This window comes from Muscardinus avellanarius (assembly GCF_963383645.1).
Source record: "Muscardinus avellanarius genome assembly, chromosome: 16".
In the NCBI taxonomy this organism is placed as follows: domain Eukaryota; kingdom Metazoa; phylum Chordata; class Mammalia; order Rodentia; family Gliridae; genus Muscardinus; species Muscardinus avellanarius.
The window spans coordinates 4,036,577-4,056,600 of NC_137802.1; the positions used below are offsets into that span (position 1 = coordinate 4,036,577).

The 20,024-nt window shown below is 63.7% G+C and overlaps 3 protein-coding genes across 3 annotated transcripts in view; all 3 read left to right on the plus strand.

The window, feature by feature from the left end:
- The window catches only part of PIP5K1C (phosphatidylinositol-4-phosphate 5-kinase type 1 gamma), a gene marked incomplete at both ends in the record, with an annotated part of 36,000 nt that extends 34,760 nt beyond the window's left edge, over window positions 1-1,240 (plus strand). The window contains one exon of the mRNA XM_080713910.1: window positions 1,009-1,240. Within this exon, the coding sequence (XP_080570036.1) occupies window positions 1,009-1,240 (232 nt within the window). The remainder of the gene's footprint in view (window positions 1-1,008) is intronic.
- Window positions 1,241-1,300: 60 nt separating this feature from the next.
- On the plus strand, window positions 1,301-7,995 carry CACTIN (cactin, spliceosome C complex subunit; the record flags this gene model as incomplete). The annotated part of the gene is made up of 10 exons (XM_080712899.1): window positions 1,301-1,485; window positions 2,714-3,185; window positions 4,720-4,815; window positions 4,994-5,139; window positions 5,303-5,465; window positions 5,560-5,674; window positions 6,414-6,606; window positions 6,915-7,037; window positions 7,105-7,397; window positions 7,505-7,995. 10 exons carry the CDS (start codon window positions 1,301-1,303, stop codon window positions 7,993-7,995), a joined length of 2,277 nt encoding a protein of 758 aa, XP_080569025.1.
- A 6,402-nt stretch (window positions 7,996-14,397) lies between these two features.
- TBXA2R (thromboxane A2 receptor) lies at window positions 14,398-16,614 on the plus strand (the record flags this gene model as incomplete). Its single annotated transcript, XM_080713911.1, has 2 exons — window positions 14,398-15,171; window positions 16,375-16,614. 2 exons carry the CDS (start codon window positions 14,398-14,400, stop codon window positions 16,612-16,614), a joined length of 1,014 nt encoding a protein of 337 aa, XP_080570037.1.
- Between the last annotated feature and the right edge of the window lie 3,410 nt (window positions 16,615-20,024).

Consider the following 20,024-nt stretch of genomic DNA (forward strand, 5'->3'; position numbering starts at 1 on the left):
GTAGGTTCAAGGACAGCCTCAAAAAGTAGTAAGACTCAGGTGTATTCATTCGAGTCACCCTTCCATGCCACTCTGGCATGGGGCTGTATTTCTATTTTCTGTATTTCTATCTTTCTAATAAACTTCTTTAAATCTTCAAAAAAAAAAAAAAGAAAGAAAGAAAGAAAGAAAGTAGTAATACTCTCAGTAACCTACGGAAACCCTGTTTCAAAAATAAAAATAGAAGCCGGGCGTGGTGGCACACACTTGTAATCCCAGCATTTGGGAGAATGCGACAGGAGAATCGCAGTTCACATACAGCCTCAGCTACTACTTAGGCCCTTTGCAACTCAGTGAGACCCTGTTTCAAAATAAAAAAATAAAAAATAGGGCTGGGGGTGTAGCTCGAAGGTAGAACGCCCCTGGGTTCCATCCCCAGTCCCTCAATCAATCAATCAATCAATCAATCAATATAGGGCTAGGGAGCCAGGCGTGGCACCACACGCTTGTAATCCCATTACTTGGGAGGCTGAGTCAGGAGGATCCGGGTTCCCGGCCAGCCTCAGATACTTACTGAGACCCTGTTTCAAAGTAAGTATTTTAAAAAATTGGGGGCGGTGTAGTTCGGAGGTAGAATGCCCCTGGGTTCAATCCCTAGCACCAAAAAAGAAAAAAGAAAGAAACAGGGTCTCATTAAATTGTGGAGGGTTTGCTAAACTGCTGAGGCTGGCCCCGAACCTGCGATATTCCTGTCTCAGCCTCTTAAATTTTAGGATTAGACACCCTCGCCACCACGCCCCGGTTCCACCCTTCCTCGGGCAGTGTGGATTTCAACCCACGAGCCACCGGTGTTTCCAAAGCCAGCCTCCCTAAAGACCGCCCTTGGCCACGCCCACGCCGCCTTGTGGCCCCGCCCCGGCCCCGCCTGCTAAGTGACGTATAATATCTGGGCCCGCCTCCTAGGCCCCGCCCCGCCCTCGTTCGCCCTGACCCCGCCCACAGCTCCTCTCCCCGCTTTCCGGTCCTCAGGTCCCCGCTCAGGCGCGAGGACCCGCCTCGGGCTGCCCCCCAGAACTGCCTGAACAAGGACCCCGCCCACTCTAGAGAGGACTCTCCCGACGGAGTCTGTCACGCGGGGCGACGCTTCAGGAGCGAGAGGAAGCCGCAGGACGTGGATTCCTCGAGAGCTGGGGCGGCGGGGACGCTCGCTCTCCCGGCCGCTCCCACTCAGGCGCGCCGGGCAGCCCCGCGCCGGGCCTGAGGAAGGCCCCCGACGCCGGCCCCGCGGCTCGCGCATGCGCCGCAGCCGTCGACGCTGCCGATGGGTCGCGACACTCGCTCGCGCTCCCGGTCCGCGGGTCGCCGGGGCCGAAGACGGCGGAGTCGGAGCCGGAGCCGGAGCCGGAGCCGGAGCGGGAGCCGGAGCGGGAGCCATGGGCGGCGAAGCCGGCGTCGCCGGGAGGACGAGGGCCGACGCGGGCGGAGGCGGCGCAGTCGGGAGCGCAGGTGAGAGGGACTCCTCCGGGCGGCGCTGGGGAGGCCCCTGCCCTTTGGGGGTGCGGGCCGGGGCGCCCCCGAGGCGCACGCGGCGTAGTCGGGGCGGGCTCCTGAGGAAGGGGCGGTTGGGGCTCCGACTAGCCGGCCAGCCGAGCGGAGAGTGAGTCGGCCGGGCGGGGTGGCGCGCGGTTGGCATCCGGCATTGGGGGGCCCGGAGGACCGCGGTTCGAGGACAGCCGCCGCCGCTCGGCGAGGCCCTCCGCCACTCAGCGAGAGCCTGTGTCAAAATAAAGAATAAAAAGCAGGGCGGGGGGTCTGGCTCAGACGCGGAGGCCCTGGGTTCTAGACCCAGTACCAAAGTATACATATGCATACACACACACGTGTGTATACGCGTGCATAGATAATAGGGCTGGGGGTGGAGCTCGGAGATAGAATGCCCCTGGGTTTCATCTCCAGTACGGAAAAAAACAAAACAAAAAAGCTGAGGTCGGGCTGGTGGCAGGAGACCAGGTCCGGAATTGCCCAGAGTTGGCGCACACTTGTAGTCCCGGTACTTGGGAGGCTGAGACCGGAGGATTGCACGGGTTCGAAGCCAGCCTCAGCTACTTGGCAGTGGCGTGGTGAAGAGTTTGGTCATTGTTGGGAGAGAAATGGGGAGCCACGGGAGAATTCTGATTAGGAAAGCGGCACGGCGTGACTTTCCTTTACGAACGTCTTAGGGTTTCCCGGCGTAGAAGGGACCGAGGACGTCATCGGGAGTGTCAGGCACCAGCGCGGACGGTCCAGCTGTCCGTAGTAGACGGTAGAAGCAGATTCTGCCTTGATGGGGGCAGAACAGGGACATGAGTAGATTGGAGGGCGGTTTGGTAGGTAGAAGCGGCCACTTGTAGCCGCTTGTGTGGTGGCGCACGCTGGTAATCCCAGGACTTGGGAGGCTGAGACAGGAGGATCACGGTTCACAGACAGCCTCAGCTACTACTTAGTGAGGCCCTTTGTAAGTCACTGAGACCCTGCTTCAAAATAAAGAAAAATAGAGTTAGGGGTGTATTTTGGAGGTAAAACGCTCCTGGATTCCATCCCCAGTATTGGAAATATATATGGGGGGGGCACAACACATGCTAACGGTGGTGGGAATAATTGGTCGCCATTAGCCACGGTAGAATTGGTGTCAATTAATTTCCCCCTAAATAACTGGTTTTGTCATCTTGGGTATTTGGATATTTCGCCTCCGCAGGTCGGGCTCGGAGGAGGAGCGGTGGCGGCGGGCAGAGAGGCGCAGCCGGAGCTCCCCACGCCCCCGGTGGCACTCCAGGGACCGGTCTTCACAGTCTGACTCGGGAGAGGAGCAGGCGCGGGGCCCGTGGGGCCGCCGTGGGCGCCGGCGCTCTTGGTCCCCGGGCTCCCCGGCGTCCAGCGAGGCCTCCCCCGGTGGTCCCCGCAGCCCGGGGGCCGCGGCCGCGGCGCTGAGCCAGCAGCAGAGCCTACAGGAGCGCCTGCGGCTGCGCGAGGAACGCAAGCAGCAAGAGGAGCTGCTCAAGGCGTTCGAGACGCCCGAGGAGAAGCGCGCGCGGCGGCTGGCCAAGAAGGAGGCCAAGGAGCGCAAGAAGCGCGAGAAGATGGGCTGGGGCGAGGAGTACATGGGCTACACCAACACCGACAACCCCTTCGGCGACAACAACCTGCTGGGCACCTTCATCTGGAATAAGGTGGGCTGCGCCACGCTGCGCCGTGAGCCCCAGGCCCCCCGCGCCCCGAGAGAGCGCCCCTGTCCACTGCAGGGGCCGCGGCATCTGGCTCTTGCCGCAGCCGAGCACGTCTCACGGGTCGATCTCAGCCCGACCGCCGCGCCTGGAGGGCTTCCGCGCTGGGGTGGGCTTCCAAGCTGCAGGGTGCTCCAGCCAGCCTCCGCCTGAGCAGCAAGGCGCTGCCTCCCCGGCCCCCCTTGGTCCTCCGCCTCGTCCGTCTTCTGTGCCTCAGCTTGTGGCCATGGTCCAGCCTCTGCCTTGGTCACGTGCCGTGGCTCCTGTGGCCCTTCCTCCTTCACGGGTCTCTGTCCCGTGTCCTCTTCTGTGGGAACACGAGTCACTGGGGAGGCCCAGCTCTGCAAGGCGGCCTCATCCCAGCTGGCTGGGCCACCCCGACCAGCACCTCTGTGTCTTTCCTAATGAGCCTCATTCGTGGCTCTGGAGGTGAGGACAGGGGGACTCTGACGGGGGCCCCCCAGCATCCCCCATCACTGGTGGGCCGCAGACTGCAGGGGCTGCCTTGCCCAGCCCGAGCTCGGGGAGGGGCTGGGAACCCACGTCCAGCAGGCGCTCATGCTGGCCCCGGGCCTGTGCACTGGCCAGTGCGCCTGCCACACGCACGGCTGTTGTTGCTCAGCCCTCAGGCCTCGGCTGGCGGCCGTCTCTTCAGCAGCTGCCCTGGCCTTTGCTCTGAGCACTTGAGTCCCAGGCACGTTCCAGGCCCCAACGTGCGGTGGCCTGTGTGGTGCTGCCCCGGAAAAGAGGAAGAGCTGGGCGCCCCCAGGGCTGGAGACGCAGTGGAGCCCCGGGCCACTGGGGGCGAGTGAGGCCAGTTCAGCCTGGAGGCAGGCTTCTGAGGGACCCTCGGCCATCCTCAGGGCGCTGGGCGGGGCATTGAGAAAGCGCAGGGCTACTGGCCCAGGCCCAGCTGTTGCGTGGCACCACAGTGAGGTTCCACTCTGCACCCTGCGTCCGACGAGGGCGCTGCTCGCTGCGTCGCGGCCCCACACGAAGCCGCCTGTGCCCTGGCCATGTGCGCAGGCATTCTGAGGCCTGGCCTCCAGGGCGCTGGGCCCGGCTTCCGTGGGAAACTGTCAGCAGAGCATCTCCCAGTGCTGTCCCCACTCTTACCGTGGCAGGCCACCTCAGGGTGTGGCGCATCTCTTCTTGTGTCGGGGCCCTGTGACTGTTGAGTTGGATTGGTGGGCTTTGGGGACACCAGAGGTGGGCCTCAGCGAGCCGCACGCGTGACTTCCCAGTGCCTGCGAGGCTGAGCCAGGAGGGTTGCGGGCTTGTGGCCAGCCTCAGCTACTCAGTGAGGCCGTTTCAGAATAATGAATAAAAAATAGTGCTGGGGGCGTAGCGTGGAGGTGGAACGCCCCCGGGTTCCATCCCCACCCAGTACTGCAGAAAAGAAAACTGGGATGGTGGGTTCCGGCTGGGGGGGGCGGTACGGCCGGGGGGCTGCACTCAGGGCTGCGGTTGCTCCTTCCAGGCCCTGGAGAAGAAGGGCATTGGCCACCTGGAGGAGAAGGAGCTGAAGGAGCGCAACAAGAGGATCCAGGAGGACAACCGGCTGGAGCTGCAGAAGGTGGGCGCGGACGCCTCCCTGGGCTGGCGCAGGGGCCTGTGGGCTACAGGTCTCTGGGACACGCCCTTCAGGGTGGCTCCCCGCTGCTGGGCTGCATTCGAGGGGGCGCGCCTGGGGCCCAGCCAGACCCCTGGGGCCTGAGGCGGGTGGCTCCTCACCGTGTGCCCCCCACCCCCAGGTGAAGCAGCTGCGGCTGGAGCGCGAGCGGGAGAAGGCCATGCGGGAGCAGGAGCTGGAGATGCTGCAGCGGGAGAAGGAGGCGGAACACTTTAAGACCTGGGAGGAGCAGGAGGACAACTTCCACCTGCAGCAGGCCAAGCTGCGGTGAGTGGCCCGGGCCCTGGGGCGGAGCTGCCCCGCTGCCTCAGCCCTGCCCGCCGTGCATGCCCGCCGCACCCCTTCCTCCCAGGGCCCCGACCCTCTCCTCCCCCTGGGGTCTTCAGGAAGGAGGTGGGCAGGCTCTGATGCCAGCTCCCTGTCCTGGCAGCTCCAAGATCCGCATCCGGGATGGACGGGCGAAGCCCATCGACCTGCTGGCTAAGTACATCAGCGCCGAGGATGACGACCTGGCCGTGGAGATGCACGAGCCCTACACCTTCCTCAACGGGCTCACGGTGGCCGACATGGAGGACCTGCTGGAAGACATCCAGGTGCGGCTGCCCGAGGCCCCATCTCTCTCCCGAGGCCCCACCCCGAGGCCCCGCCCCGCCCACCTGCCTCACCCCACCCCCTGCCCCGCCACAGGTGTACATGGAGCTGGAGCAGGGCAAGAACGCGGACTTCTGGCGGGACATGACGGTCATCACGGAGGACGAGATCTCCAAGCTCCGCAGGCTGGAGGCCTCCGCCAAGGGGCCAGGTAGCCCGCCCGCCTGGCCTTCCCACGCCGCCGCTAGGGGGCGCCGGCAGCCCTGGCCCGCCTCGCCTGTTCCTGGGGCTTTGCAGTTCCTAGCTCGGCCCCCAGAGGGACCCTGTGCGCCAGGCGCCTCCCCAGAGCCCTGGGCTTCCAGGGAGCCCCCAGCAGGGCCTGTCCGCCTCACCCCTATGGGCAGAACCAAGAGGCCTCCTTGGTTTCTGGGCTTCTGTCCTCCCGACCCTTGCACCCCAGCATGTAGGGAGCCAGGCCCTGCCCTGGCCCCTGGACTCTGCTGCCGTCGGTCCCACAGAGGGCGGTCTGGCCGAGTGCGGAGGTGCACTGGGTCTGCGCGCCCAGCCCCGCCTGCGCTGGATGTCACACTGACCCGCGGGACGGCCGGTCTCCACTGTCCTGAGCGTGGGGCCCCAGGAGGCCTGCAGGGCACGGAGCCCCTCGTCAAGCCTCTCGAGGAAGTAGGGCCAGGGTGGGCAGAGCCGGCCTGGATTCTGGGGTTCTGCGCAGGGTGGTGTCAGGAGTTTGGCCGCTGGGACACTCGGCCACCATGCCTGCAGGAGGCCTGGACACCGAGGCTCCAGGCCTGGTGACGGCCCCTGGACTCGGCCCGGCCAGGTGTCTGTGCCACGGCTGCCTGCAGGCCCTGCCTGGTGCCTAGGAAGGGTCTGGCTGGGGCCTGGGGGGTGGGGAGGAGGCACTGCGGCACCCACTGAGCTGCCCCCCACAGGTGAGCGCCGCGAGGGCGTCAACGCGTCGGTCAGCTCCGAGGTGCAGTCGGTGTTCAAGGGGAAGTCGTACGGCCAGCTGCAGGTCATCTTCCAGGGCATTGAGGGCAAGATCCGCGCCGGCGGCCCCAACCTGGACATGGGCTACTGGGAGAGCCTGCTGCAGCAGCTGCGCGCGCACATGGCCAGGGCCAGGTGAGGCCACGCCCCCGGCTCCGCCCCCAGCTCCCCACGCCCCACCCCCGCACAGCAGCCTCGGCCCTGGGGCTGTGTGGATGCTCCGCGTGCTTGGCACGGCCTTGTAAACACTGTCCAGGCCCCGCTCGTTTGCGCCAGTGTTTAGTAAATGCCTCTGTCTGTCCTCACCCCACGGGCCGAGTGCAGGCCCCGCGCCTTCCCCGTCAGGCCTGGCCCTTAGGTCACTAGCCTCTCCATCCCCTGCTGCGGTTTGGGGTCCCTCGGGCGGGGTGCAGGGCCTGCGCTAGCCCGTGCGCACGTTGCAGGCTCAGGGAGCGCCACCAGGACGTGCTGCGCCAGAAGCTGTACAAGCTGAAGCAGGAGCAGGGCGTGGAGAGCGGGCCCCTGTTCCCCATCCTGAAGCAGGAGGCGACATCGCCCAGCCGCAGGTAGGTGCCGCTGCTGCCCGCAGGGGAGGCCCCGCGCCTGGCCGCCCACCGCCGCCTCTCCCCGCAGCCTGGACCCCGAGGAGCCCGCGCCCACGCCCCCCGGGCCCTCTGCGGAAGGCGGCGCCGGGGAGCCGGAGGCCGAGGGGACTGCGGCAGAGGGCAATGGCGACGGCGAGGCCGACGGCGAGGCGGTGCTCATGGAGGAGGACCTGATCCAGCAGAGCCTGGACGACTACGACGCCGGCAGGTACAGCCCGCGGCTGCTCACGGCGCACGAGCTGCCGCTGGACGCGCACGTGCTCGAGCCCGACGAGGACCTGCAGCGCCTGCAGCTGTCCCGCCAGCAGCTCCAGGTCACAGGTGCGCGGGGCTGGGCGGGGCTGGGCCGGAGGGGCCAGGGGGAGGGGACGGGTCCGGCCAGCCTCAGCCTTGGAGGCCCCGGACCCAGGGAACCCGGCTTCCGGCAGGCGACGCCAGCGAGAGCGCGGAGGACATCTTCTTCCGGCGGGCCAAGGAGGGCATGGGCCAGGACGAGGCGCAGTTCAGTGTGGAGATGCCGCTGGCTGGCAAGGCCTACCTGTGGGCCGACAAGTACCGGCCGCGCAAGCCGCGCTTCTTCAACCGCGTGCACACGGGCTTCGAGTGGAACAAGTATAACCAGACGCACTACGACTTCGACAACCCGCCGCCCAAGATCGTGCAGGGCTACAAGTTCAACATCTTCTACCCCGACCTCATCGACAAGCGCGCCACGCCCGAGTACTTCCTGGAGGCCTGCGCCGACAACAAGGACTTCGCCACCCTGCGCTTCCGCGCCGGCCCGCCCTACGAGGACATCGCCTTCAAGATCGTCAGCCGCGAGTGGGAGTACTCGCACCGCCACGGCTTCCGCTGCCAGTTCGCCAACGGCATCTTCCAGCTCTGGTTCCACTTCAAGCGCTACCGCTACCGCCGGTGACGTGCGGCTGAGCCCCGGTGGCCGCCGGACACGGGCCCACGGCGCGGGGCCTGAGGATCAGGAGCGGGCCCTCCCGCAGCACAAGTGTTCCAGAAGACGCGGGGAGGCCGCCAGCCTCCGGGGCCTCCGCTGGCAGGGGCCTCCACACCGGGGCTTCCCCAGGACTCCGCCCTGGCAGCGGCTCGCCCACCGAGCGCTCCTCCCCGACCAGCAGCCGCCCTGCGGCCGAGCCGGCTCCGCTCCCAGGCAGCCCACTGTCTGCTCAGACCGGCTTTGTTTCTCCAAGAAGACTTTTTTAGATGGGGGGGAAAATCTTGTTTTATTTTTGTTGACGTGGTCTGTGCCTGAGAGGGCATGTGTTTTTAATGAGCGTCTCGTTCTAGAATCCTTTCGGGTTTGCAGAAATGCTAAAGATAGCACAGGCCCTGGCACCTGTGCCCAGGGGCCTGTGGCTGACGTCTTAGTGTCGGGGCACGGCTGTCATAGCCAGGAAGGCCTTGAAACACAGCCGCAGCGCCCCAAGGTTGCCGGTCAACCTCCCCTTCCCTAGAGGCCGCTGTCCCGGCTGAGTGGGCACCAGAAGTGAGCGCTGCTGCACCTGGCCCTGTGGGGAGCAGGCGGGCGGGCAGTGAGGTCAGGGCCTGCACTGCCCCCGCCTGGCCTCTGCTGGGGGCTTAGGCCACCCTGTCCACACCACAGTCCAGCCTGAACCAGCCAGAATGAAGGACCCGGAGGCAGCGCTCACACCTTCTGTCTGATTTGGAGTCTGTGGCAGGCATTACTAATCAATCAGGCTGATCACATCCTGACCAGGCTGCCCTTGGGTGCGGAGCAGAGCAGAGCGTTCTCAGCCCCAGCAGGAGGGCAGGCTGAGGCAGCTGGGGCCCTGCGCCCAGCTCTGCTCAAGGAGGGCCGGCCTGTGCATTGCCGGTGCATGCTAAGGATGCCTTACCAGCGTCAGCTCTGCAGACACTCCTGCCTGCGGGGCCAGAACCCCAGGAGCCCAGGATGTGTGTGTGGGGGGGTGCTGAGGTTCCTGGGGGCAGGGCAGGGCCTCTGCTGGCTGATGCTAGGCCAGGCCCTCGACTCTCCTGGAGAGCTGCAGAGGCGCCCTCCACGCCTCCAGGCAGGGTGCCCGCCCCCGCCTCTTCCTTCCCTTGGCTGCTCAAAGATAAGAATAGCAGCTCCTGGCCCCACCGGAAGCCGGCCGCGGGGGGCATCCTGAGTTCCCACCATCCCAGCCTCCCGAGGGTGGCCCTGCCACAGCGGACATCTGGCCTCCATCGCAGACAAGGAAAGCCAAAGCCTGCCACCGCGTGAGGCTGAGGTGGGAGGACCTCAAGGTCGAGGCCCGCCTGGCCAGACCCTGCCACTGGGTTCCATTCCTAGCGCTAAAAAACAACTGGGGAGTGGGTGCGCGCCCTGTTTTTTATTCTTTGGCCCCCGCCCAGGCTCTTCCAGGAGGGGCTGCCCTTGCTCAGGAGAGGACAGGAAGCGAGTGGAAGGCCCCTCCCGGTGCGGCCATCTGGAGCCCACGTCCTTCCTGCCTCACCTGCTCTGCCGTCCGGGGCACGCGCTCTAGGGCGTGCACATTTGGGCACTCGAGGGGCTCCTACTCGGCCCACAAAGCCCCAGTTCCACGCGCCTCCCCTGCGACGTCTCAGTGGCTCCCCTCTGGGTCTCCCTAGGCCACCGCACTGCCTTTGGCCCAGGTCTGGCTTGGAGGCGCTGGGATGACCCGTGTCTAGCTCTGTCCCTCCAGCCTGGGGGGCTCCCGAGGCCAGTGGGTGGTTAAGGGGAGAGGCTGGACCAGTGTCAGAGGCTACGTTAGTCCAGCACTCGGAGACTCCAGAGGAGGGAGGAGTCCAGGGGCCAGGAGGCTCGGGTGGGCGCGGGGTCTCCTTGCCTAGGAAGCTAGAGAGGTGAGGGTTAACCGGCTGAGGCTCGGCAGGGGAGGGACTTTGGAGGGCTGGGATGGCGGTGGGGGAAGGGGCTTCCGGACACCAGGGCGGTGGCGTCCCTCCCCCAGCCAGGGCCCGGGTCAAGGCTGGTGGCCATCTGGGCCCGGGGGTCCAAGGTCCTGGTGGCTTGCGTGCGGATGGAGGTGGAACCACCCATGGCCACCTGCAGCCCCAGCCCTGCCCTCCAGGTCTCTGGGGCCACCCAGGCCCTTCCTGGACAGGGGTCCTCGAGACCACCGCCGCTCTGCCAGAGTCTCTTGGGCACAGTACTGCCCAGCGCAGGCAGCGCCGCCTTCACAGCGGGACCCTGGCCCAGAGCCCAGTGGGGCGAGGGCCGTCCCCACCCCCAGCCTGCGCTTCATATCTGTTATTTTTTGCAGTATTGGGGATGGAGCCCAGGAGCATCCGCCTCCTCCAACACCCCCAGTGCTATTTTGTATTCTGATTTGAAGCAGGGTCTCACTGAGTTGCCGAGGGCCACATCCCCTTCGGAGCCCGGGTGGCCAGGGGCCGTCCCTCCTCCTCCCCGGGCGCCCCACCCACCCACCGCCAGGGAAGCCTGGGGGGGGCAGCCGGAGTGCGCAGCCCGAGCCCCCCCCTCGCCGGCCCGGCAGCCCCTGCACTGAGTGAGCACCTACTGTGTGCCGGCGGCGGGAGGGGCCGCCAACCTCGCTGAAACACCCCCTGGGCGCACACCGACCCTGGGCCCCGACAGTCCAGGCCCGAGGGGCGTGGCCAGCCAGGGTGGGGCTGGAGAGACGGCGGAGACTCAGACAGGCACGGCCCAGGACCGCCCGTGACTTGATGTCCCCCGGGGTCCCCGGCCGGGCGCCTCCCCAGAGCCGGCTCCTCCGCGGGACCCCGCGCCAGGTGAGCCCGGGTGGAGGCACTGGGTGTGGCTGGGGTGGGTCCTGTGTCCGCGTGTGAGTCTGTGGGCAGCCTCAGCGGGCCGCACCTCCCTGTGTCTGCCTGACCGCTGTGTGCCCTCTGTCCACTCCCCTGCGCCGCGATGGGGAGGGGGAGCAGGTCCATTGGACAGAGGGGGAGACTGAGGCTCCGCGTGGGCCCGGGCCACCTGGGTAAGCGGCACAAACAGGAAAAGCTCCCGGAAACCGAGCCCCGGGCCGGGGAGGTAGCTCGCCTGGGTGTCGCCAGGGACCCGCAGCTGCGGGTGCGAGCATTTGGGTCCAACCCATGTGTGAAGCCTGCCGTGGTGGCACACACTGGGCTCGCCAGTCCTTGGGAGGCTGAGACAGGAGGAGCACAGGTTGGAGGCCAGCCTCAGCTACTTAGTGAGGCCCTCTGCAACTGAGACCCTGCTTTAAAATAAAGAATAAAAAATAGGGGGCCGGACCGGATGGCGCACGCTTGTCATCCCAGCTTTTGGGAGGCTGAGACAGGAGGATTTCCATTTGAGGCCACCCTTGGCTACTTAGTGAGGCCCTCTGCAACTCAGTGGGACCCTGTTTCAAAATTAAGAATAAAGCCGGGCGTGGTGGCGCACACTTATAATCCCCGCACTCGGGAGGCGGAGACAGGAGGATCGCACAGGTTCAAAGCCAGCCCCGCTGGTTTAAGGGGACCCTGTTTCCAAATAAAAATATAAAATAGGTCTGGGAATACCCTGGAAGGTAGAAAAGTTCTGTCTCCAGTACCACCAAAATGAATGAAAGAAAGAGAAAATAGGACTTGGGGGTACAGCTCAGAGGTATAATGCCCCAGTACCACTAAATAATAAATACACACGCACATACATACAAAGCCAGGGCAGTGGAGCACCTGGGGGGAGCCCTCAGCTAGGGGGGGTGCCAGTTCCTAGGTGCTCAGAGGCCCTAGAAAATGCAGAAGACCCGGTCCTGGCTACAGGACTCTGCTCCAGCCTGTGGCAGAGCAGGGGCAAAGGCCCTGGGGCAGCAGCCAGCCAGGGCCGGGCAGAGCCACAAGAATGCCAGCAAGCCCGGGGGCGCCCCTCGGGTCCTCGCAGCACAGAGGGGAAACCAAGGCTCAGCAAGGGGATGCCGCTTGTGGGGCTCGGCAGCCGGAGCGGGCCTGAGGCCGCCTGGGCTTGAGGCCCGGCCGAGCAGCAGAGGGCTGTGTACAGAGATGGATGGTTGTGGGCGCCGGGAAGGAGCGGCCGCCGGGTCCATGCTCAGCAGGGGAGGGGCCTGGCCCTCGGGATCCAAACATCACATTCCAGCGCCGCCACCCCGGCCCGCCAGCGCCCATCTAGACGGGACAGAGCTCCAGCCCCTCCAGAGAAGCCGGGTGAGGCAGATCTCAGAACCCGCAGCCCGGCCTTTCCCATCCCTCAGCCCCTTGGAATTCTAGAATCCCGAGGCCTTTCTGGATTTCAGAGGAGACAGACAACTCACTCATTAGCATTCCAGACCCTGGGTCCCTGACTCCGAACCTCTACATTCCTGAGGAGAAATTCTGTCTGTGTGTGTGTGCGCGCGCGTGTGCATGCATGTGTGTTACTGGGGATGGAACCCAGGGGCATTCTACCTCCGAGCTTCACCCCAGCCCAATTTTTGTTGTTGTTGTTGTTCTTTATTTTGAAACAGGGTCTCACTGAGTCGCAGAGGCCTCACCAAGTAGCTGAGGCCGTCCGCGAACCGCAATCCTCCAGGTCTCAGCCTCCCGAATGCTGGGTTGACGAGCGTGCGCCACCACGCCCAGCGGGAGAGGAGAAATCGTGAGTTTATCAGAAGCATCGGGGTGGAAGCTGGCGTTCATGCCTTCCGTGAGGTCCAGAGAGGGAGTCTCTTCTTCCTGGGGCCACACAGCACTGTTTCTGGCCTCCTCCATGGTAGGGATCCCTGCCACCACCCCTGGCCTGCATGAGAAGCTGCGCTGCGTCCTGCTGCGGCCCCACTCACCTGGGAAACTCGAGACAGCCCCTATCACCTGAAGCCAGAGTAGAGAAGGGTGGAGGAGAAACTAGAAACCACCAGCCACAGCCAGAAAGACATAGCGCCAGTTTCCAGGCTCCCCCCAGGCCAAGGGCTCTGGGCCACAGCCCTATTCCCAGACACAGGTGTGTGTGTGTGGGGGGCAGACCAAGAGAATCCCTTGGGCGGACGCGGCAGCACGCGGCTGTCATTCCAGCCTTCAGGAGGCTGAGACCGGAGGATCGCGGTTCACGGACAGCCTCAGCTACTTAGTGAGGCCCTCTGCAACTCAGTGAGATCCTGTTTCAAAATAAAGAATAAAAAATAGGGCAGGGGGTGTAGCTCGGAGGTGGAATGCCCCTGGGTTCCATCCCCAGACCCGCAAAAAAAAAGAGAATAAAATTAGGGCTGGGGGTGGAGCTTGGAGGTCAAATGCCCCTGGGTTTCATCCCCAGTACTCCAAAAATATTAAAAACCAAAACAGGTAGAGTGGGTCCTGGTGTGCGCCCAGGGCGAGTGTGGTTCCCGCACGAGGGTGGGGGCCGGCCATCCTGACACTGCAGAGGGACCAGCGGTCGCTCCAGGCAGAGCCCAGGCCAGGCCAGTGGCCCGAGGCACCGCCCCGGTGTCCGGGAATGTTTAGAAACGGCGCGTACCAGCCGGCGAGGGAGGGGGCGCCCTGTCCCAGGGGGAATCCAAATCAGAGATGGCCAAGAGCGTGATCACGCCCGCGGGCGACGCCAGGACTGCTGGTGGCGACAGGAAGGCCCTCACCACCTAGCTGGCTCTCGGGCCTCAGTTTCCCCCAAAGGGTGCTGTGGAATAACTCACCCCATTGCCGGAAGAGAAACTGAGGCCGCAAGCCGGGACAGAGTGAGGTCCAGGCTAGCGAGAGGGGCCTCCCAGGAACGCTGAACGATGCTTAAGATAATTTTACTGGCCAGGCGCGGTGGCGCACGCTCGTCATCCCCGCGCTTGGGAGGCTGAGACCGGAGGATCGCGGTTCGCGGCCAGCCTCAGCTACTTAGTGGGGCCCTCGGCAACTCAGTGCGGCTCTATTTCAAAAGAAAGAATAAAAAAATAGGGCCGGGGATATAGCTCTGAGGTAGAATGACCCTGGATTCATTCTATCCCCTGTATAGCAAAAAAAGGAAAAAAAAAAAAAAGAGGGAAGGATATTGTTGGGTTTTTGTTTTTGTTTTGGTGGTACTGGGGTTCCTGGAAGCCCTTCTACCTCCGGGCTACACTCCCAGACCTATTTTATATTTTATTTGGAAACAGGGTCTCAAGCCAGCGCGGCTGGCTTCGAACCTGCACGATCCTCCTGTCTCGGCCTCCCAAGCACGGGGATGACAAGCGTGCGCCACCGCGCCCGGCGAGGGAGGGATATTTGACCTGGGGTGTAGACGGTAGCTTAGGAGTTCCCGAGAGTCCGATTACAAAATGCCGAGTGAGTGACCCGCCGACCTTCTCCGTCCCCAGGTGTGCCCGTCCGCCTGCGGCCCGTGCCCGATGCCAGGCTGGTGACCCGCCCGGGGGCCTCGGCCGCCATGTGGTCCTCCAACAGCAGCGACCTGGGGCCCTGCTTCCGCGCCAGCAACATCACCCCGGAGGAGCGGCGGCTGATCGCCTCGCCCTGGTTCGCCGCGTCCTTCTGCGCGGTGGGCCTGGCCTCCAACCTGCTGGCGCTGGCCGTGCTGGCCGGGGCGCGGCCGGGGGGCACGCGCTCCTCCTTCCTCACCTTCCTGGGCGGCCTGGTGCTCACCGACCTGCTGGGGCTGCTGGTCACCGGCGCCATCGTGGTCTCCCAGCACGCCGCCCTGTTCGACTGGGCCGCCGCCGACCCGGGCTGCCGCCTGTGCCGCTTCATGGGCGTGGTGATGGTGTTCTTCGGCCTGTGCCCTCTGCTGCTGGGTGCCGCCATGGCGTCGGAGCGCTTCGTGGGCATCACGCGGCCCTTCGCGCGCCCCGTGGGGCCGGGCCGGGCGCGGGCCACCGTGGCCGCGCTGTGGGCGGCGGCGCTGGGCCTGGGGCTGCTGCCCCTGCTCGGCCTGGGCCGTTACTCGGTGCAGTACCCCGGCTCCTGGTGCTTCCTCACGCTGGGCGCCCAGCGCGGCGACGTGGCCTTCGGGCTGCTCTTCGCGCTGCTCGGCGGCCTCTCGCTGGCCCTGTCCTTCCTGCTCAACACTGTCAGCGTGCTCCAGCTCTGCCGCGTCTGCCGCGGCCAGGACGCCGCGCAGCGGCCGCGCGACAGCGAGCTGGAGATGATGGGGCAGCTCCTGGGCATCATGGTCGTGGCCAGTGTCTGCTGGGTACCCCTGCTGGTGAGTGTGCTGCCCGCCGCCCGGTCCCCCCCGCGTCCCCGGCCCTGGGCCCTCGGGAGGCTGAGATGGGAGGGTCGCGGTTCGCGGACAACCTCGGCTACTTAGCGAGGCCCTCGGCAACTCAGTGAGACCCTGTTTCAAAATAAATAATAGAGCCGGGCGTGGTGGCGCACGCCTGTAATCCCCGCACTTGGGAGGTGGAGACAGGAGGATCGCGCAGGTTCGAAGTCAGCCGCGCTGGCTTAAGAGACCCTGTTTCCAAAAATATAAAATAGGTCTGGGAGTGTAGCCCAGAGGTAGAAGGGCTTCCAGGAACCCCAGTACCACCAAAAATAAATAAATAAATAAATAAATAAATAAATAATAGAAAATAGAGCTGGGGGTGTAGCTCGGAGGTCAAATGCCCCTGGGTTCCATCCCTAGACCTGCAAAAAATAAATAAATAAATAAATAAATAAATAAAATAAAATAAAATATGAAATAGGTCTGAGGGTATAGCCCAGAGGTAGAAGGGCCCTGGGTTTCATCCCTAGTACTGCAAGAAAGAAAAGAAAATATATATATATATATATATATATATATATATATATATATATATATATATATATATATATAATGGGTAGGTCTGGGAGCGTAGCCCGGAGGTAGAAGGGCTTCCAGAAACCCCAATGCCACAAAAAAAAATCTAAAAAGTAGTGTTGGGGGTGTAGCTCAGAGGTAGAGTGCCCCTGGCTTCCATCCCCAGTGCCAATAAATAAATAAATAAGAAGAACTAGGGCTGGGAGCGTGGCCCAGGGTGGATGTTCCTAGGTTCAATCCTCAGTACCACACACGAACAAGTCTAAATTATTTAAAGTAATATAAAATATGCATAAAATCATAAAATTACACAAATTGTGCCATTATAATAATGACATTATTTCACAATGTAATTACATAGTGTGTATCTAATACTGTACAGTTACATGCAGCCACATGATCCTAATTTTGACATCAGTGTGTGTGTGCGTGTGTACCGGGGATGGACCCCATGGGCATCCGGACGCCGGCCGAGCCCTGACTCCACGCCCCGGCGCTGTGCCCGGCGGCGGCGTGGCGCGGTGCCAGCTCACTGCCAGCAGCGGCTCGGGCCGGGCACCCCCGGGTCACGGGGCGGGCGGGCGGGCGCGGGGCCTGCCACCCACCGACCCCGGGCCCTCGCAGGTCTTCATCGGCCAGACGCTGCTGCGGACCCCGCCGGCGATGGGCCCCGGCGGGCAGCTGCCCCGCGCCACGGAGCGCCAGCTGCTCATCTTCTTGCGCGTGGCCACCTGGAACCAGATCCTGGACCCCTGGGTGTACATCTTGTTCCGCCGCGCCGTGCTGCGGCGCCTCCACCCGCGGCTCCGCGCGCCCGGGGCGCTGTCCCTGCGGCCGCGGGGCCCGGGCACCCGGCTGCCGTAGCCGGGGGAGCCCAGGTGGGGACTCTGTCATCAGCCCCGGGGACCCCCAGGCCTCCCCTCTGTCCTCGGTCTCTGAGGTCCTGGGCCCTTGGGAGCCGCCTCCTTGACCCCCGGACCCCTGACAGCCAACCCTGGAGTTTGGGGTGACATCACCGAGGTGTCAGACTGGGGAAGATCCAGATTCTTCCAGAACCCTGCGGAGACACGATGCTGGGGCCCCCAAGGGCGCCAGCTGACCCGGACCTGGGGAGGAGAGGGGCTACCCGGAAAGGAAGGAATGTGGGGGGGACCCACTGCCGCCCCAACCCTCGCAGCCCGCACCCCCCGTCACTTTCCTCCCGTGGACCTAGGGAGTTTTGTTTGTTTGTTTGTTTTGCAGTACTGGGGGTGCAACCCAGGGGCATTCGACCTCTGAGCGACACCCCCTGCCCTATTTTTTATTCTTTATTTTGAAACCGGGTCTCACTGAGTTGCCGAGGGCCTCACTAAGTAGCCGAGGCTGTCCGCGAACCGCGATCCTCCGGTCTCAGCCTCCCGAGTGCTGGGATGACGAGCGTGCGCCCCGCGCGCCCGGCTGAGTCTTCAAATGCTGCCCCGCCTCCTAGCAGGGAGGCTGGGGGCCCTAGAGGGGCGTCTGTCTCGGGATTCTCCTGAAAAGTCTGAGTGGAGCTCTGGGATTAATTCTACTCTGCCCTTGAGAAAAAGCTCGCGGAGGCTGAGGCAGGAGGATCGCAGGTTCAAGTCCAGCCTGGGCAACTGAGCCAGAACCTGTCTCAAAATAAAAAAGTAATAAAGAAAAAAAGAACTGGTCTCAGTAGCACGGGCCTGTAAACCAGTTACTGGGGAGGCTGGGCCAGGAGGATCGCAGGTTCGAGGCCAGCGTGAAGCAATCTAGGGAGACCCTGTCTCGAAAGAAAAAGGGCTGGTGGCGTGTCGAGGGACAGAACGGCCCTGGGTCGATTCCCAGTGCCAACATAAATAAATAAATAATTGGTATCAATAAAAATGTTTCGCTGCGAGCGGTGGCACACACCTGTCATCCCACAGACTCAGGAGGCTGAGCCAGGAGGATCGCAGGTTCAGGGCCAGCCTGGGCAAACTGGTGAGACCCTGTTTCAAAATCAAGAATTAAAAACATAGGGCTGGGGGTGTAGCTCGGAGGTAGGATGCCCCCGGGTTCCATCCCCAGTACCGAAAATTTTAAAAAGTACTAAAGTCCGGGCACATCGAGCCCTAGGAGTAGCATGCACCCCTCGCCGACCCCCCAATGACTCACGCGGATGCGGGGGTGCAGGAGCCTTTATTCATGGTGGCCCACCCTCGAGGAGAGAAGCCAGCGCCCTGGCCCCTTCCCCGCCTGCCCGGGGTCTCCTTACGCCTGCCTCCCAAGCCAGACATAATGAAATGGATCCCTTTCCACGGCCCTCCTCCTCCACTGCCGGGATGAGGCCACCTGCTGGGTCTGGGGCGGGGCGGGGGGGGGGCGCGCAGGATCTGAGGATGTCAGTCCAAGCGTCCCATGCCGGGTCGGGGTGCGGAGGGGCCAGGCCGCTGCGCCGGGGGCACCCGGGGCTGTGTGCGTGTCCTGGGAGAACCAGGAAGGACAGGCACCCTGGGTGGCGTCGCCTTCTGGGGTCCCAGCTGGGGCTTAGGGAAAAGGGCTGGTTTTTGGGAGGTTGAGGGGCCCCGGGGCTGGGGGGCCAGGTAGGTGGTGGGGTGGCTTTGCCCAGGGCCAGGGCTGGCCTGGGTCCCCTGGGTCACATCGTGGGGCTGCGGCAGAGGCCTGGGGGCCTTGCTAGGGGCCGGGACTGGGGCTCTGGGGGGTGTGCCTGGGGACTGAGGCCCAGCTGGGGCGGGCTCAGGATTGGGCTGTGGGCAGAGCCCGTTTCTGGAGCTGAGTTGCGTTCTGGAGCTGGTGTGGTTTCTAGAAACGGGCTGGTTTCCAGAATTTAGGGGGGCTTCGGGGATGGGCTGGAGCCGGGCGTCTGGTTGGGTGCTGGAGCTGATGGCTTTCAGGGCTAGGCCAGCCTCGGGCCCCAGACTGAGCTGGGCTTCTGAGCTGAGCTGGATTCTAGAACTGGTGGCTGCAATTCCAGGACTAAAGGGGCTTCCAGAGCTGGCCTGGGGTGTGTTCTGGAGCGGGTGTCTAGAACCTGGGAGGGTGTTAGGGCCAGGCTCAGGCCCAGAGGTTGGTGGAGTTCCTAGAGGGCCCTGGGTCCTGGAGCCAGACCGGCTCTCCGAACTAGACAGGGTCGTGACGCCTGGCTTGGTGGCCGCGATGGTCCGTGTCCCTGAACTAGGCTGGCTTCTGGGTTTCAGCTGGATCTCGGCAGCCGACTGTGGTTCGGAGCTGGATGCTTTCTCGGGATCGCTCTCTGCTCCTGCTCCGGAGCTGAGCTGAGCTCTGGGGCCAGATGGGGTTCCTGACCTGTCCTGGGCTCGGGGGCTGGGCCAGGTCTTGAAGTCGGTCTGTGTCCCAGAGTTTGACTGCATTCTGGAGCCGGTCTGCGTTCCGCAGGGAGAGCGGAGCTTTGTGTCTCGTGGAACTCTGGAGCCGTAACCAGGGGCTGGTGAGGTCTTGGAGCGGGTCTGTGCTCTGGAGACGGGCCTGGCTGCGGCCGAGGCCTGTTCTCTAGAGCGGGGCTCGTTGCTGGGGCTGCGCTGGGATGCAGGGCGAGGGCGGGTGCTTGGGAGCGCTTGGGCTTCAGAGCAAGGCTGCGTCTTGGGTGTGGACTGGGCGTCAGTGTGGGTCTGGCCTCCTGAGCCGGGCCGGGCTCTTGAATCGGGCCGGGTTTCAGAGCCATCTGTGGATCCCGAGCTTACCGGGGCTCCATAGCTGGGTTTGAATCTCGCCAGGGTTCCAAACCCAACTGGCTTTGCAGAGCCGAGCTGTGTGGCTCTGTGGGGCGGGGCCCCAGAGCCATCTAGAGTCCTGGAGCCCAGTTGGGTTTTACAGCCGGGCTTGGCCTCAGCGCTGGACTGAGTTCCAGAACTGGGACGGATCTTCAAACTGGGCTGGATATTTAACGTTGTCTGGGTTCCAGAACTTGGCCGGCTCTCAGGCCTCGGCTGGAGTCCAGAGCCAGGCTCAGTCTCAGAGTTGGCCTGGGCTCCAGAGACTGGCTTGGTTTCCGCGCTGAGCTGGGTTTTAGTACAGGGCTTGGTCCCTGCACTGACCCGGGTTCTGGAGCTGAGCTCGGTCTCAGAGCTGAGTTTGACCTCAGGGCCTGGCTGTGATCTGGAGGGGGGCTCTCTCTCTGAGCTGGCCTGAGTTCTAGAACAGGATTTGGTCTCAGAACTGAGCTGGTTTCGGAAGTTGGGCTTGGTCTCAGGGCCTGGCTGGGATCTGGAGGGGGGCTCTATCTCTGAGCTGGCTTGAATTCTAGAAGATGCTTTGGTTTCAGAGCCTGG